Here is an 18,578-nt window from a genome sequence, read left to right on the forward strand (position 1 = left end):
TGCCATGCAGATGCAGCCATTGGGCCATGGCAGTTAAAGTGGTGCCAAAGTGGATTATTTCTGCCATGCAGATGCAGCCATTGGGCCATGGCAGTTAAAGTGGTGCCAAAGTGGATTATTTATTTTGTGTGGATGCAGCCATTGGGCCATGACAGTTAAAGTGATGCCAAAGTGGATTATTTCTGCAGTGCAAATGAAACCTTACTTTACTTACTAAGAAAACAAAAAGGCTTTCCTGCCAAGCAGGTTAGCAGAGGAGGGAGAGATCCCTCCTTCCTCAGTAGGCACACTCTGCTGCTGCAATCTCCTGTAAGTCACCCAGAGATCTGGCCATAAATCCTGCTTCTTCTCCTCCCTGCCTCGCTTTCTAAATCCGGAATGGAGACAAATGAGAGCAGTTGCTGTGGAGACAACGTTGTGCTTTGGAGTCTCGCAGTCTTCATTTGAGGCACTGCCCTTGCATGTTCAGGCCAGGCCCCTGGGCTGCTGTCAGGCCAAGTCATGTGTTGCTGCATCACGGATCAGCAAGGAAAACAACAAACATCTGTTCCCAATGAAATGCGGTGCGCCGGGCAAGGAACAAACACATCAGGGTAGGAAGTTATACTTGGTTGTTTTGATACGCATCTTGCACGCTCTTCTGTTGGAGCTTACGTGGATTTGCCAAATAAGAAAAGAGGGGCGGAGAGTCATCTTGTGGCACCTTGAAGACAGAACAGATTCACTTTAATATGACCTTTTGTGGATTATTTGTCCAGTTGCCCCATTACTGTAACGGATTAACAAAGTTGTTAGAGAGCTCAGCAAAGTGAGGGACAGGTTCCCTTTGGGTTCAGAAGCTATATTGCCCAAGAAATTGGGGACGGCTTACACTGTTGTACCGCGGACGTTGTGCTTATGTAAACGTGGGAGGTGGTTGTCTATAACACATACGTACCCACGGTTATTTTTACTTCTACTTCATACCTTTGGCTAGAAATCAATGTCCCTTTGCTCAAGAGAGACAGCTGCTGAGTTAATGCTTGAACTGCAAGGCCATAGACTAGGGTTAACAGTGCTTCTGCGCATTATCGAAGGGGTGCCAACAACTTGGGATGTCTGTTTAGAAAGCAGATGGTATTATTATTATTTACGGTATTTATTCCCCACCCTTGGACACACATCCAGGAGCTTATCGCATGCACAAATATGCTGGCTTATCTCTTCCACATTTGATTCGGGATCCGGGATGTCCCCAGATGTTATCAGACCTAAATTGCCACCGATTTAGCTGCAATGCCGCTGTTCGGATGCATCCCGCATCAAAGCCTCATTCAATTGGCCATTTTTTGAAGTCGGAAACTAGATCGGCGATGATTTAGATCTGATAACATCCGGGAGCATCCTGGATCCTGAACTGAAAGCGGAAGAGGTAAGCCGGAGTATTGGTGCATGTGATAAGCTCCCCGGTTTCTCCTCCAGCTGAATAGAGCACTGGGATATCGCTGTATCCTCTTCTCCTATGAAAGCAAAACAAACCTTGCTCAGAAGTCGGTGCAACTCCTGAATTTCATTCGACTTCATTCATTAAGAAAGTATAAGCCATATGTGATGCCAATGCTGAGAGCCAGTAACTGCTCCTCTCCATCTCAATAGCTTGAATCCACCTATCCCTTCTTATTGTTGCTTCATTCAGCTTGCTTATGGAAAAGGATCCCTGTCACCATATGCATTCATGGAATGAAAAAGTGGAAATCAAAACAAGGCTGCAGTCCTAAGCATGCTTCGTGGAAAGTTAATTCCATATAAATAATAGGAAGTGACCTTAGAGAAAACCCGCTTGAGTAAAATTCAGATATCTCCTTCTTTGTCTTTCACAAATCAAACATGTTGGACAAAAACTCACTCTTGCTTGGAGAAATCCACTTCCCGTCTCCTCTTTTTTCCTTCTCCCAATATATACCAATATGTTGGTATATAAACATTTCCAGCAAACGGTAATAAAACTTGAAATGATGTTAATGCAGAAATCGAATCTCTCTCTCTCTCTCTCTCTCTCTGTGTCCATCCTTGGCCTTTATTTGCAATACAGAATTGAACAGGGATGGCGGCTTGCTGTCTCTCTGTGGTTTATGCGCCGCTTTGCATGAATGACTCGGAGATGCGTTTTGAATGAGCAAACGGAATGAAAACACCACTGATTTGCAACTCAGAGTAAGTGTTTGTTATGACAAGTGTAATCTACTTTTAATTAGCAAGATGCTTCGCAGCGTGCTCATTTGCGCTCTGTAGTAATTCCCCCCCAACATCTAATGAAGTTTTTCGTAACTCGTGGCTTTGTTATATACTGCCGCACCATTTGTAAAGAACAGAGATAAATGAGGCTCCCTGGTTTTTATACTAAGGGCAACTTAGGCTCTGCTTAAGTCGCAATTGGAATCGCATTTAGGTCCATATTGTAAAGACTGATGACTAAGAAGAAGACACTGCCCCTGTGTTTTATATCTTGCTTGCAAAGCAAGAGGGAAGGGAAGAGATCCCTCATTTAAACTAATTGGATTTGACACACGGGATCTCAGCAGAATATACTCCATGCTGTGAAGGATGTTGGGGCTGTAATGCTGGCTCTCTTTTTCTCCGCCTATAAATAAATAAATATCTCAATTTCAAAAGCTCAATTGTGCTTGATAATTCCCATCCTCTGCATAAAACCTATGGGGGAAAAATAAGGATAAAGGAGGCTTTTTCTCCCTTCTGGCAGCCATTACATGATAAAAAAAGGGGAAACATTTTTCTCTTAGCAGCTCGTTCCCGGAGCTCAAAAATGGATTTCCCTCCAGCCACTGTCATTCAATTATCACCTCGGGAAATGCAGAGAGATATAACTGATGATCCCTTTAAAACAGCCTGCAGTATCCCACTCCCTCCCCATCCTTCGCGTCTCGCCTCACTCCCATCATTAAATGTAACACTGCCGACGTACATTATATCCAGAGAGTGACCCTGACGGCTGTCACTTTGATGTTGTGCGGAGATAATAAGATTGCACATGTAATGAAGGGCAGATAAATAGGAAAATGTTTACGGGATGGAGCTGGGTGGCTTCGAAGGGCTTTTGTGGCCCTCCTTGTTCCGACTTCCCTTTGCGCCGCCTGCGCCCCCTCCATTTGCCTGCACCTTTTGCAAGCACAAAATTGCAGTTGTGAAGGGAGGGCGAGAGAAGAATAAAAGGAAAATGACAGCCGTCAGAGGCCAAATGACAGCCCTGCGGTGTCATTCCTAAATTCTGGTAAAAGTCATCCAGACAAAAGGTGTCCAGATTACTCTGAACGGAGTTGAGAAATGGTCGACAAAGCCTTACCACCGTCACTACGAAGAGCCTGGCATTACAGTATTGACTTACAACATAGAAATCATAGAGTTGGAAGAGACCCCAAGGGCCATCCAGTCCAACCCCATCCTGCCATGCAGGAACTCTCAATCAAAGCATCCCCATTGACAGATGGCCATCCAGCCTCTGTTTAAAGACCTCCAGGGAAGGAGACTCCACCATTTTCCAATGGAGCATCTTCCACTTTCAAATAGCTCTTACTGTCAGGACGTTATTATTATTATTATTATTAAACTTTATTTCTATAGCGCTGTAATTATACACAGCGCTGTACAAAGTCGGTAAAATTAGAAGTAAATAAAAGCCTGCCCAAGGCGTACATTCTAAGATAATAACAATTAAAAGAGGAATAGATAAAATTACCATATAGAAAGGAAAAAACAGAGTAAAAACATCAAATATCAAACAAATCACATCACATCAAATATTGTCAGACAGCCAGATAACAATCACAAATTCCCTGAGAACGCTTCCCTAAACAATATGGTTTTCAGCTCAGCTTTAAAGCTGGTTAGGGAAGTGATGAGCCGTGCATGCAGAGGAAGAAGGTTCCAGGAATGAGGGGCAGCAAGAGAGAAGGGACGGATCCGGGATGGGGCAGAGGAGATCCTGGGTTGAGAGAGGAGACTTTGGCTACCAGAGCGGAGAGTGCGAGTAGGGATGTAGGGAGAGAGAAGATCAGTTAAATAAAGAGGGGCCAGCCCATGCAGGGCTTTAAAGGTGAGTAGCAAAAGTTTGTACCTGATGCGGAAAGGAAGAGGGAGCCAGTGAAGGGAAGACAACAGAGGGGAGACATGATCATAACGGCGAGCGAGTGAAATAATGCGTGCAGCTGAATGCTGAACAGAAATTAATGGGTGGAGATGAGAGAGGGGAAGCCCTGCCAAGAGGAGGTTACAGTAGTCTAGTCGTGAGACCACTAGGGCATGGACCAGTGTCTTTGCGGTAGAAGCTGAGAGATATGGACGGATTTTGGCGATATTATAGAGAAAAAATCTACAGACTTTGGCTGTAGTCTGGATCTGTGGGATAAATGACAAAGAGGAGTCAAAGATGAAACCGAGACTACAGGCTTCCTGGACCGGCTGGATCGAGATGTTATTGACGGAAATAGAAAAGGAATAGTGAAGGGTGGGCTTAGGAGGGAAAACAAGAAGCTCAGTCTTGGACATATTGAGCTTCAGACGCCGATGGTGCATCCAGTGGGAGACAGCTGTTAAACAGGATGACACTTGCTGCTCTAGCTCTGGTGAAAGATTAGGGGTGGAAAGGTACAGCTGGGTATCATCGGCGTAAAGATGGTAGGAGAAACCAAAAGAACTGATAAGTTTGCCAAGGGAGAGTGTGTATAAAGAGAACAGAAGGGGACCCAAAACAGAGCCCTGAGGAACTCCAACAGATAAGGGGACAGAAGACGAGGTCTGACCACCTGAGACCACTGAAAAAGATCGATCTGACAAGTAAGATGTGAACCAATCGAGAACAAGGCCCGAGAAACCAAGGTCAGAGAGTACTTCTATTAGGAGACAGTGGTCCACGGTGTCGAAGGCCGCAGACAGATCGAGTAAGACAAGGATAGAATAAAGGCCATTCGCCTTGGCCCGCAAAAGATCATTTGAGATCTTAGTAAGGGCCGTCTCTGTGGAGTGCCGTGGGCGAAAACCAGACTGGAAGGGATCCAGAATGGAGTTGGTTTCAAGAAACTCAAGACAGCGTGAATAGACTACTCGTTCCAACACCTTGGAGAGAAAAGGAAGGAGAGAGATTGGACGATAGCTAGCCAAGGAAGAGGGGTCGAGAGAGGGTTTTTTCAGGATAGGGGAAACTAAGGCATGTTTGAAGACTGAGGGGAAGGAACCCGAAGAGAGAGAGAGGTTAAAGATATAGAGGAGGGAGGGTAACAAAGAGGGGGCTATAGAGATTAGAAGACGAGAAGGAACTGGGTCAAGAGAACAGGTGGTAGGTTTGGATGAGTTCAGCAGCGAAGAGAGTTCTTCCAAAGAAACAGGAGGAAACACAGAGAGTTTATTAGTAGGAGGGGCGAGGAGATTAGTGGTGGGAGCCAAATCAAGAAGAGTTAACTCAGAACGAATGGTAGTGATCTTTGTAATGAAGTTCCTCCTAATGTTGAGCTGGAATTTCAGTTTCAATTTCAAGACATATCATACGTTGTCTACATCAGCCTTTCCCAACCTGGGCCTTTTCAGGTGTGTTGCACCAGAGCAGTGGTCCCCAAACTGTGCCCTTTAAGGGATTTTGGATGTCACCTCCCAGAAGCCTCAGCCATCTTGGCCAATAGTCTGGGATTCTGGGAGCTGAAGTCCAAAATCCCTTAAAGAGCATAGTTTGGGGACCACTGAGCTAGAGCTTCCAGTGCCTACGTAGGGCTGAGGACTGTGAGACTTGTAGTCCAGCTGATCTGGAAAGCCTTGAGTTATGAAAGCTTGTGCCAAGTCGACAAAACTGGGTAAGGGATTGCCAGTAAGACGCCACAGTTGCTCCATGTAAAGAAATTGGCATTCATTGTTAAATGTAGTTCATTGGAAGCAAGGGCAAAGTAATGCACACTAGGGGAGTTGATGTGGTCTATGACTGGTCAAGCATGAAGTCTTGGGGATATAGTAAATAGCTCCTCCAAAGGGATATGGTACATATGCAGATGGTGCAGAAAAGGACAACCACAATGCCTGAGGGGTTGGAATAGAGATGGGCGTTATGTGGGCCTCTGAATGTTGTTGGCTTCAGCTGCGACTTGGAGGTCTCACATCCATTGGATCACCATAGGTTGACATTGATAAGATAGCAAATAATGACCTCAACCATGAGAAGTAGTGTAAAAGGGGGTTAACCATGAAGAGTAAGGCTGTCAGTGTAGTTATAGCAGCAATATGAACTCTCCATTATCAGAGGTAGCATGCATCTCAGTATTATTTGCTAGGGAACATAAGCAGAGGATACGATCGTTGCCATGTCCTGCTTTGAACTTCCCATCGACAACTGATCTATGTGAACGAAAAGCTGAATATGCCTTTGGCCTGACCAAGTAGAGCTTTCCTTATGTTCAAGGAGACAAGCTCCATTTGACTGAGATCTGTTTTGGAGTAACTGAGTTTACTCCAAACTGCTATAGTGGGTTTGCATAAGCAAAGGCACAAATGAGATGGCTTTTCTTGTTCGCAGTTTACATACATCTTTGGTCATTTTGAAGCAAAATAAATGACTTACTGTTATAATTTGGATTAGAGATCCTTCCTCCCTCCCCTTTTAAAGATCCTTTCTCTTGCATCTTTTTCTGGCTTCTTGTTGTGTGCGAAAATAGCCCAGCAGTGTGATCCATGGAACTGGAGAGGCTTGTGGTCCGCTTTGCTTCCCTGGTTGGTAGATAATTTTAGCAGGCATGGATATGTTGGTTCTCAAAGCTTCCCTTTGCTTTCCACTTATAAGCAAGTTATCAGCGTGTTTTATAATCTTGCATTGTGTCACCAGATGCCACTGTTGTTTTACCCTCTAAGGTAACAAAAATTAAAATGTTAAAACCTATATTACTCTCAAGATACGACTTTCCTGTAGTCCAGGTTCCCATTGTTTTTTCCTCAGGGAGAATGGACTTTTATAAATACAAAACAAGGTCTCCGCAGCCCATGCAGAAGATGCGTGGTTCAAGTTCAAAGCCTCTGCTGGCAAACCATCTAACCCAGTGGTCCCCAAACTGTGCCCTTTAGCAGATTTTGGACTCCAACTCCCAGAAGCCTCAGCCATGTTGGCCAATAGTCTGAGATTCTGGGAGATGAAGTCCAAAATCCCTTAAAGAGCACCGTTTGGGGAGCACTGATCTAACCAATCCACTGGACACAGGGAATCACCTATAATGTACTACATCCATCTTAAGAATACTCTTCATAGCCTTTGAATTCAATAGGAATTAAATGGTCTTGTTACTTGAATACCACTTTACTTAGCTGCAGGCAGACAGGTGATGGCAAACACTAAGTTCTCATGTTTTGGGCACTGGATATAGGCCTGTTACACTACAGACTGCCAAAATAAAGCTGCTTTGGGTCTCTTTGGAGGTATGCTATTTAAATGATGCATGGGTCCTAAGAGTCCGGGGGTCACCCGAAAACCACACTCCATTCCTAAGCATTGGAGTGCAGCTTTGGTGCAGCTTCCGGATTCTTAGGATACATGCATCATTTAAGCAGCATGCCTCCAAAGAGACCCCAAGCAGCTTTATTTTGGCAGTCTGTAACAGGCCTTACTCTCCTTTTTTTATGCCCTGCACCAGAATACTCTTTTGTTTCTTTTTGGAGTTCCGGTTTTTCTTGTACCGACAATACATGTTTTGACCGCATCCCATATTAAAAGTTGAAATAAATGAAGAAATCTCAAGGTTCAGCTGGTACAGAATATGATGAAGTGGGACAAGACCTGCTGCAAGCTCCGTTGACATCCAGAACTGTAACTTTATTAGGACCTGTATAGTCTGTAAAAAGCAAAATGTTCTGTATAAAGTGGAAAGAAAGACGGTACTCGGTTGGAACTGTGCTCAATTGCGGAGCATCAGCTTTGCTTGCTAAAGGTTCAGGTTCGGTTCCTGGGAAAGACTTCATCCATTTGGAGAGTGTGAATTGACCCAGTCAGCCAGGATCACCATCCTGTATCATACAGCCTTGGTTGATATTTGTTGCTGCTGTGTGTCCCTTTACAAACAGATAAAACCATGTGGGATTCCTCTCACTTGGCCTCCAGCTACGCATTCAGTCCTACCATGCCAGGAATCCGCAGCCCAGGAGTATGTTTGGCCAGGTAGATGCTAGAAAGCTGGGTTAAACATAAAATAACAGCATAGTTGTGAGATCCACCTGGCTATTTTTAACAGTGAGTTGCTGTGAACCTGATTCAGGTAGCTTGGCAAGCGAGTTGGATCGCAAATTCTGTCTCATAGGATAAGAGACAAGATAAGAGTATAGGGATGCTGCATGAGACCCCCTGGACCAGTTCCTCACATCTTCTTTTTGACTCCCACACTTGTCTTGTCCCCCAAATGACCATCTGTAAAAGGATGAGCACTTGGCATTGACTAATTAGGATTTTTTGACTCCTAATTAATAGCGCCAGTGTTATGTCCTTCAAAGTGTGCGACCCACTGGAGAAAATGGTTGATGAAGAGCAAAATGAGAGAGGGGGGGGGGGAGGTCAAGCCTTCAAGTGTAATACAGCTAACATTTGAAAGGCACCCATTCCTCCCATTCTGGCAAGGGTTCCCCATTTTGTTCCTTTCCAGTCTCTTCTAAATTACATGACATGGGAGACACATCAGAACAAGCCAGCCATCTTAGAGCCATGCAGTGGATTTCTTCCTTGGGTTTGTTCCTCCGAGGCCTTCTTGTTGCATTGAATCTGGCAGAGAGAGAAAGAGAGGGAGTGTGTCACCCTATAACACATTTCTAACCATCTTCCCTCCCCTCCTCTTGGTAGAGTTATACTCTGAGGAAACTAAAGAGCCAATATTAGCGGCTTGTTCACTCTTTGATGCCATAAGAGGTGCTCAAAAGGCAAGCTAGTGCATTTGTCTGACTGCCTTTGTAGGGAAATGGAGTGGGGAACAATCTCTCATTGTAGCCCCTTGGAATCTGCAAGGCGGCAAGGCACACAAAATATTAATCCTGTATTTACCCAAGGCAAGACTTAAGACATAAATGTGTGAGCACAGCGTGTACCATGTATTTTCTGTTTGACAAACCACTGATAAGGATAAGGAGGCAGGAGAAAGCAAGGCAAGCATCCCTTCTGCTGAACCGGTCAAGGTGGAGTAGCGAGAACCACTTGGCCCAGCATTTCATTATTCCAGGCAAATAACGTCGACCCCATTGAAAGACTAAAGCAGTGATGAGAGAGAAAACGGAGCTGGGCAAAACCCAGAGTCCTGTAGCACTTCAGATTCATTAAAGTGTTTTGTTTTTGCTGTGTTTTCTAGCATAGCAATGTTCTCTCCGCGACCTTGTAAATCTCCTCCATGTGGGAGATGAGATAAAAAAGCTTCATATCACTTTTGGTCAGGGGAAATATGATGCTTATGCCCATGCCTCTCAATATGAGAGCCGGATTAAGCATGATATTACATCTGCTGTCGAAGAGTACCCCTTTGGGAGAGGAGTTATAGGTCAGGTAGAGACCACATTGCTTTGGAAACACCAGGTCCTGGGTTTGGTGCAGGTGGGGCTGGAGAATATTTCTGAGACCCTCGGCCTCTGGAAACGCAGTTCGTTTTTGTCAACATTGCCATCTTGTGTCACGCACCGTCACTGCATAGCGATGGACAGCAGCCTGGCCCATGTTCCCAGGCTGGTGAACCGAATTTACAGGAGTATACCACCTTGTGCCATGGATTTAAAAGGACATGCGCCTGCACACGTCACCAACAGGATTCCAGACATTGTACTCGATTTCAACCGCATAAGTATACCTCAGATGACAAAGTACATGTGTACAGTGTGGGCCTTTGGTATCCGCTGGGGTTTGGTTCCAGGATCCCCAAAATCCGTGGATGCTCAAGTCCCATTAAATACAGTGTCATAGTAAAATGGTGTCCCTTATATAACATGGCAAAACCAAGATTTGCTTATTGGAATTCGTATATTTATAAAACATTTTCAAACTGTGGATGCTTGGATCCATGTCACACTCTCTCAACCTCAAAGGGAGGCAAAGGCAAATCCCCTCCGAACAAACCTTGCCGAGAAAACCCCGTGATAGGGTCGTCATAAGTCGGAAGGCACATGAAAACAAGCCTCACATGAATAGACGCAAGTAGACCACTGGAAAGCGTCTTCCAAAATGCATCCAGGAATTATCGTTTCTTTCACCAGCTTCCACTTTTCTTACATTTGCATTTGGTGGTCAAGCCTACAGATGCCATCCATGTAACATACATTATTATTTCCAAGCTATGCTATCTCAGAACATAGGTTCCTCTGTAAGAATCCAGTGAGAAGGGAAGGATCATTTTGCAATAGTTGGAGACCTTGCCTGTCACGTTGGGGACAGACGGAGACGCCTATTCCTCATCTGAATAGCATCGCAGGGTGAGCTGGCCAGGAGAAGATCAGAATCAAACCCTGGTCAGCGCTGATGCTTTCCTACAAGTGACTTTGATATATCTCTTCTCAGGAAAGGTTGCCATGGAAAGACTTTTTTAAAAACAGACTCCATTTACGCTGGGAATGTGTCTCTGAGCTGGAACGATTGCCTAGAGCACAAAGGATCAGAGCCGAGGAGCAGATTTGATCTCTTTTTGGGTCTGTACTCCAAGTGTCAGATTGGCCCAGCTTGCATCACTCGCAGCAGTCTTTAGCACAGAGATATTAAGCCATGCTGGTACCTCCCCGCTTTCTCCTTCCATAAGCAAAACCGCGGAGATTACGGAGGGACAAAAATGGCCATTACAAGGCCTGCTCCCATGTTGGCTTGTGAGCGAAAGCAGTCCTTTGTAAATGGCCCTTTTGATCAATGATTGTCTGTGTTAATGTTTCAGTAGGCTATTGATTTCCACAGTTGCTTTTGTTCCCTGAATTTATGTGCGATGGATGGGCTTTCTGTGGCATGCACACACACTATGCATGTTTGATTAACGTTCAATTGACTCGACTCGGCTGCCGCAAAGCCGAGGGCTGGCTTTTTTGACGCCCTGTTTGTAGAACCACCAAAGCTTTCCTCGGCTTGTCCTTTTGTTTGTGTTCAAGTCCCTGCCACCCAGGCAGTCTCTAATGCGCTCTTCCTAATCCTCTCCAATTCACCATTTCACCAGCGTTTAATTCCTTTGCCAGACATGATAGCCTTTGAGAGGTATGGGAGACCCACTAATACAAGACCGGGGAGGACTTTGTGTGCGCTGTCTCCATAGGTGGAATTGGGATAAAAGTTTTAAACGAAATGCTTATCTGCTCTCTTTTGGCACTTCTTGTTCACATAATCAAGAATTGTGGTTGTTGTTGTGCACCTTCAAGTCATTACCAACCTATGGCAACCCTAAGGCGAATCTATCAGTGTTTTCTTGGCCAGTTTCTTCAGAGGGGGGTTGCCTTTATCTTCCTCTGAGAGAGTGTGACTTGCCTAAGGTCACCCGGTGGGTTTCCATATCCATGCAAGGATTCGAACCCTGGTCTCCTAGAGTCGTAGTCCCGAAGTCCATAGTATGGTGCCATGGCAGTTAAAGTGGTGTCAAGCTGCGTTATTTCTACAGTGTTGATTCACCCTCAGTCCCTGTATGGTTGGCCAATACATGTTCTCAATCCCTAGTAGACACTATCTAGTTTTGCACAGCTAGTTGTAGTGTAGGTCCTCCAGATGATTTGGATTTAGCACCCATAATTTGCGACTGTTGGCCATGTTCGCTCAAGGCTTCTGGGATCTGAAGTCCCAAACAAGTGGTGGACCAAAGTTTGGAAACCACTGGTATAGGGGATAAGAGATTGAAACGAATCAGTTCAAATTTCACCTGTGCCATGAACTCAGAAAATGTTCTTGAGCAAGCCATTCATTTTCCTCTTGTCCCTCCATCGATAATGTTGACTTGCCATACAATGTTGTTGCAAGGATTGCAACCAGATAACATACCTAAAACTCTCTATGGTGAGGGTTAGACTACACATTTTGTCAAGACGAGACAAGAAACCCCCTTTTTTGCTGTTAATTTGTACAGATTTTCCATACCTACACCTGAAGGATTAGTTTCTTTAGTGCTTACATGTCCCACAAGTTATTTGATGTCTTTGATTTTGTCTTGGGTTTTTGCCTATAGCCTTACAGTGTGCCGGAGTTTTAAAGAAAGCATAAATTGGTCAGAGGAACAGATTGAACTAAGTTTTAATTATATCTGTCTAGTGTCACACTCTTATTTTCACGTTATTATGGAACGACTGGTTGTAGCCTTTGGCTCAGCAATAAAGATTTGAATTTGGACATATGGATGCTTGGGCACATTTTCCCAGTCTACACAAATACACTTATAAATACCCTTTTAAATTGTGCTGACATTGCACTTGAGTTACGGCTAACGTTTCGTGTTAGCATGTGGAACAAGAATTTTTTTCTGCCCAAAATCACATTTATCCACCATTTTGTGGTTTGCATTTGTCATCTTTATTTGCTTGAAGCAGTCTCAGCTAAGGGGACATACATACTACAGAAATAACCCGGTGTGAAACTAGGTTATTTCCTTACTGTTCTCACTCGCCCTGAATACACTTGGTGTACTTTGCGAGAGGGCTACCCAAAAAACCAGTTAAGCTGGGATATTCAATACTGGGTTTCCCCTCGTGTCTTTTTGACACAATTACACCGATCTGCATCTTCGACAATGTGAATACACTACCGTATCAGTTCTGACCACTTTGTATCGTCCAAGGGAATGGAGGCGACTCCGGGGTCATTCCCACTCACTTTTTTGTACCAAGGAGATGCGCATCTGTGCAGTGATGTGATATCGTATTGACGTCTACACTACATTTACGGCTGTCGAAACTCTCCAACACGGTCTGGCACTTTTGGATGAACATGGCGGCACTTCAAAGCTGGGAATGGGTACCAGCGATCCGGATTGATTCAATACTGCGTCCGCACTACCGAAGATGCGAATCGCTCTGGTCCCCCCCAAAAAGACGCGGTTAGTTATTTGGTGCCAAATGCACTGGGCAAAGTTGCTTTTCATATATACACCCAACACCATGCCAGGTGCATTTTGGGCACAATGTGAACAAACACAAAATAACCTGGTTTCCACACCGGGTTATTTCATAGTGTGAATGACCCCTCCGTTTTATCCCAAAATGATCACATGTGTGCATAACAACAGAGGTAAAATGACTTGGAGAGACTCAGGAACACAAAACATAATGGGAACAACGATCCTTAGTGCATCGACGCAGCGATCCGTATCTGTATTTCCTCGGGACAAAAACCTAGTGTGAATGCCTCCTTGCATGTTCTCTGTTGCTTGCTCAGTTTGCGATTGTGGTCTGTCCACTCTTCCATCTTGGACTGGGAGCTCCACCTACACAAAGGCTGTGGATCGTGGCTCACAGGTTGAGGTTTATAGGGATTTATTAGATCATCCATGGGTTCAAAGAGAGACCCCCTCCTCTGTCTTGTGGGCAATTGAGGCCTGTTTGTTCCGACGCTGGCTTTCAAGGGGCTGGTGAGAACACCTCCAGTTCTCTCACAACTTGAAAGAGGGAGAGCCTTTTTACCCTTGAGGCAGACAAGCGGCTTCGGAAATGATGGGGTTTCAAAGCAAAACGAAAGGAGATTAAAACCACATGCTGCGCTTTAGCTCGACATTACACCTGCTAGTTTGAATATTGTCTGCTCTGGGTTTTGCTTGCGCGTAAGCCAGATTCATTATGCTGCGGAATTAGCACAGACTTCTCCTGGCATGCGCTTTTACTGCCTCATTATCTTAACGCCGCTGTATATGTTAAGATTTTAAGAAATAGATTGCTTTAATACGGTTTCGGTATTGTGGCTAGAGCCTTGTCTGTAATACGTTCTAATCTCAGGTGACATTTTTCCAAGCATGAGGCCTATGGTGGCTTTTAAAAAAGAAATCCATCCATAGAATAACACTGTGTTTCTTTCTGATGGTAATTCGCTCCTGTATCAAACAGCAAAATATGATTACCAGTTTTAAAAAACACAGCTGCATTATATAATAGTAATATGTGGAGGAGCCAATTCTGCACAGAGGACTTAAAGTTTCTGACTGTCTTTCCCAACCAGGTGCAAGAATTATTTCTGTAAAGGCTTCCTGCCTTGGAAGATTGCTTAGTTTTATTTCCTTTTTGCCTGTCTCGCCTTTCAATCCATACGTTGCAGTCAATCCATACATCTTGTAGAATAGCAAAATGCAATTTCATTAGAAATGCTTCGACCTCCTCTGATGCACAATGATATATTGTCTGGAACTGGTTTTAAACTGTAATGTAGACTTGGTTGAAGACATTCTCTTTTTGGTTGGGCCCTGAACATTCAGTCTTGTGCTCCTTGAGAAGTTCAAGTAAGCTGGAAACAATTTAAAATACTCTTTCCCCAGGCGGTACTTTTACACGTAACCTACTGTCTTTTCCTACTTTAGTCTAGCATCAAACTACGCTTGGCCCTCCATATTCACTAGGGTTAGGGACACCATGTTTTTACCTGAGAGGACACCCCTCTAGGAACCTCTAGGTCCTCCGGGGCAACTCTGTGGACAACGTCCGACAGACACTGACCATAGAACTGCGCTGGAGGAGCTACAAAGGCCTAGTAGAGTCTTCTCTCTAGGGATCTCTAGGTCTTTCAGTGCAACTTTTAGTTAAAGATGACCATAGAGTTGCACTGGAGGACCTAGATATTCCTAGAGAGAACATATTAATCAAATCCGTGAATAGTCAAATCCGCAAATATGGAGGGATGAGTGTAGTGTAGTATCATGTTGACACCTTTGTGGGTTCCTCCTGCAGAGATGCTCAAAACCTTCCACCATCCATCCATTCTCTGAGTAACAAAGTGATAGGATCTACTACTCTACTACCACAGGCTGAGGCAGAAGTATTGTGGCAGTCTGCCACCTTGAAAGCTGCTTCTTCAGTAGGCCCCAAAGAGCTTGGGAAAATAATGTTTTGGACTGTGGCAATGGCCATATTGGCTGAGGGGTTATGTGAGTTATGGTCCCAAAAAGTTATTTTTCCTGGCTCTCTTTAGATGTGTTGCGCTACAACTCCCAGACCTACCCAACCCATTCCCAAACATGTCCATACTAGTTAAAAATTATTGGGATTGTAATCCAACACAACTGGAAGGTACCAGGCTTGTGAAGGCTGTATTTGTCTATGGGTTAAGAGCCCTGGTTCCATGTGTTGCATATATAAATGCAACCTGTAGTTAATGGGTGATGGGAAAGACCTCTTGACTGTACCCCTGCCTGCTAGAATGGATTGTTATAAAACTAGATGGACAAATAAGCTGACTTGCTGTCTTCTCATATACTATTTCCCCACCTTGATTTTAAATTTTTAACCTTTTCATTCTGGTTTCTTAGAGCACAACAACTATTGCATCAGGGTAAACCCAAATAGCCCTACGTCATTTATTTTTAGAAGTCACTATTTGCTAATTTCTCCCACAAAGATCTCATTACATTTTGATGGTTAGGGACTCAGCATTTGAGAGCTGATGGTTGGATAACAGCTGGAAATTTAAATATTAACACATGGCATCTAAGGTTTGGGATGTCGCTGTATCTCAAACCTATAAAGAACTAAAAAGTGTCTAGTTAGATCAGTGGTTCCCAACCTTTCTAATGCCGTGACCCTTTAATACAGTTCCTCATGTTGTGGTGACCCCCAACCATACAATTATTTTCATTGCTAAGTGCAAATATGTGTTTTCCAATGGTCTTAGGCGACCCTGTGAAAGGGTCGTTCGACCCCCAAAGGGGTCCCGACCCACAGGTTGGGAACCACTGAGTTAGATAATGCTAGGAAGACCAGAATCATAGTGGATAACCTCCAGAGCCGGATTGTTCTTGCACATGGCAGTTCCATTGAATGCCTGCCACCCACAAGACCTCCTTCCTAGTCTTCTCTCTTCCTCACTCTGCTCAGATATTCATAGAGGTATCCATGTGAGACGTGATAAAGCAGCCTTCAATTATATATAGAGAGCACATATACCAAGCAAGCAGGAAAGCCCCATGTCCCTTTGGTAACTGTGTGTCCCTACATTTTGTTTTTGCAGGGAGAGCTGATCACTTTCTATTACTACTGGAAGAAAACCCCCGAAGCTGCAAGTTCCCGGGCTCACCGCAGGCACCGGAGACAGGCTGTGTTTCGGAGGATTAAAACGCGGACGGCTTCCACTCCGGTTAACACTCCCTCCAGGCCCCCGTCCAGCGAATTCTGTAAGTAGGAGGCTAAAACGCAGCACATTTATCTCTGTTTAGATGCAAGCAGCTAAAACAGAAGCTAATGGCTCTCCGCCTCTGACCAAAACACAGCTGGGAAAATGGAGTTCGAGCCCTCGGCTGCGCTCATGCTCTCAATTCATTATCCCTGCGGATGGCAGGTGTCCGGGATCAGTGAGCAATTGGTTTTGCACTGTGCAGGAGGGAGCCCAGGGGGAGAGGAGGGACTGCTGTGGAAATATAGATGCTTCGCTTTGGCTACCAAGCCTGTTAAATTCGCCCAAAATTACATGAGAACATGGCAGTCGCTCCAGCCTTCTTCTCATCTGCATGAAACGAAGGCTTCGTGTACCCAACCCAGTGTGATCAACCATGTGGTAAGGCAGTGAAATGCATTGCTTCTTCTTCTGCATTTGGTAGATGTTGGGCTCTGTGTGTATGCTGCAGTTCCACCAACATGCAGAATATTTCTCCCTGTGAATTCTACTTCCATTTTTTATTTCTAAGATCAGGTTTCTAGCCCTTAGCTAAGTTGAAAGTATTTCTGGAATGCCTGTTGCAATCTCAGAAGCCAGCGGAAGTAAGGTTTCAGGTAGTCAGGGGTGAGGCTAAGGAACACCAGGCTGTGTAAAGCTCCTTGCCTCTTGTTATGTCTATCAAAATCTTAGTATATTATGCAACATGGCATAACACTTGCAGAGCATGTAACTCTTTCCTTGGAAGGTTTTGCACAATATATTTAGTCTTTTTTTCCCAGCCAAATGCTCCAAGTGTCACACATAAGGTTTATTATTATTATTATTATTTATAAATAAAAGTTAATAATAATAATAATAATAATAATAATAATAATAATAAACCTTATGTGTGACACTTGGAGCATTTGGCTGGGAAAAAAAGACTAAATATATTGTGTTTAAAAGTAAATAAAACAATGAAGACATATTAGAATAATGCAAACTCAAACAAATCCTACCAGGAAATTGAAAATGCAGGCAGTAGAAGGAATCATATTCCTGGTAAAAACTTGGATGGGAGAAAAGTGTCATCACTGTCTGTCATGGAAGGAAGTTCTAGGTAAGCAACCTGCGGCCCGCGGGCCGGATGTGGCCCGGCGAGGCCTTGGGACCGGCCCCAGCCTGGTCCTGCCGCTGGGGCCTTTGGCCTCTTGCGTGAGGGACACGGTGGGGCAATTGTCTATAGAAGCCTCAGAAACATGGATTTATCTTAACATTTTTTAAAAAAATCAGCAAATTTTTTCGCGTGTCTTCCATTTTTTAAATAAAAGTGTCCTCCATTTGAAAATTTTGCCCTACATTTGTCCCAGTTTATTTATTTATTTAAATTTTTTTTAATTTATTTAATTATTTATTTTTTGGCTTCGGCCCCCCAGTTGTCTGAGGGACAGCAACCCGACCCCCGGCTCAAAAAGGTTGCCTACCCCTGTTCTAGAGGCTTCAAAGAAACAAAGGCCCTGTTTAGCCCACCAGCCTTTCACATGGGAGCAAAGGTCTATTAGATACCCTGGGCCCAAGCTGTTTAGGTCTTGAGGATGAAAGACGGTAGAAAGGTAGAAGAGTGTGGCATGTTCTCTAGATTTTGCCCCTCCAAGTAAGCAAGCAGCACCATTTTGCATGTTGCACCAGTTGACTCTGCAAGGTACGACTGAACGCTGCAGTTAGCTGAGCAGAGTTTATTCTGCAAACATCATTTCCTGGTTGGCTTTTGGAAACCCTCCAATCTGTGTGATACTTTTTGAACCAGATGAATTTTTAGTATTGATGAGCCAACAAAGTCATGCAGTGGTAGGGAGGCTGCTCTAATCCCTCTTTAGCTGTACACTATGCTGGTTAATCCTGGGTAGAAGGCAGCCCATGTAGTATCAAGAGTTCAGAAAGGAGCATGTGTTCGTCCTAGGGCTCTAGATGATGGCGAAAGCTAGGCCCTGCGCAACAAACTGGATTTAAACAATTAATATGAGTTAAGCAAATTAGACAGCTCTCTTTATGGAGCACTTTATGCCTCTGGAATTTCTGTCTTGGGATTGTAACCACTGTGTATTTGTTCTGTGACTGCATCTTGAGCTTCCTTACTAAGTCTGAGGGTATTGCCCATATCAGTCCTAAAAAACAACATGTATGTGTGGACAGCATGAGATGATAGTGGTTTCAACTGGGATCCCTGGTGGGGAGGAAGAGCTCTCTGTCTTCAGGATGCTCTTGAACTGGTGACCAGTGCTGACCTGGGCTGTGTTCATGGGATCTGGAA

At 44.3% G+C, this 18,578-nt stretch overlaps 1 protein-coding gene across 17 annotated transcripts in view; it reads left to right on the forward strand.

Annotated features, from left to right (window-relative positions):
* Positions 1 to 18,578, forward strand: part of LOC149307683 (arginine-glutamic acid dipeptide repeats protein-like) — a 336,358-nt gene that overhangs the window by 297,834 nt on the left and 19,946 nt on the right. For all 17 annotated transcript variants that reach the window (XM_089534241.1, XM_089534239.1, XM_089534251.1 and 14 more), the window contains one exon: positions 16,145 to 16,307. In XM_089534241.1, the coding sequence (XP_089390367.1) occupies positions 16,145 to 16,307 (163 nt within the window). The remainder of the gene's footprint in view (positions 1 to 16,144; positions 16,308 to 18,578) is intronic.

The sequence above is a fragment of the Sceloporus occidentalis genome, unplaced genomic scaffold (assembly GCF_023333645.1).
Source record: "Sceloporus occidentalis isolate IW3139 unplaced genomic scaffold, rSceOcc1.0.p SCAF_8, whole genome shotgun sequence".
In the NCBI taxonomy this organism is placed as follows: domain Eukaryota; kingdom Metazoa; phylum Chordata; class Lepidosauria; order Squamata; family Phrynosomatidae; genus Sceloporus; species Sceloporus occidentalis.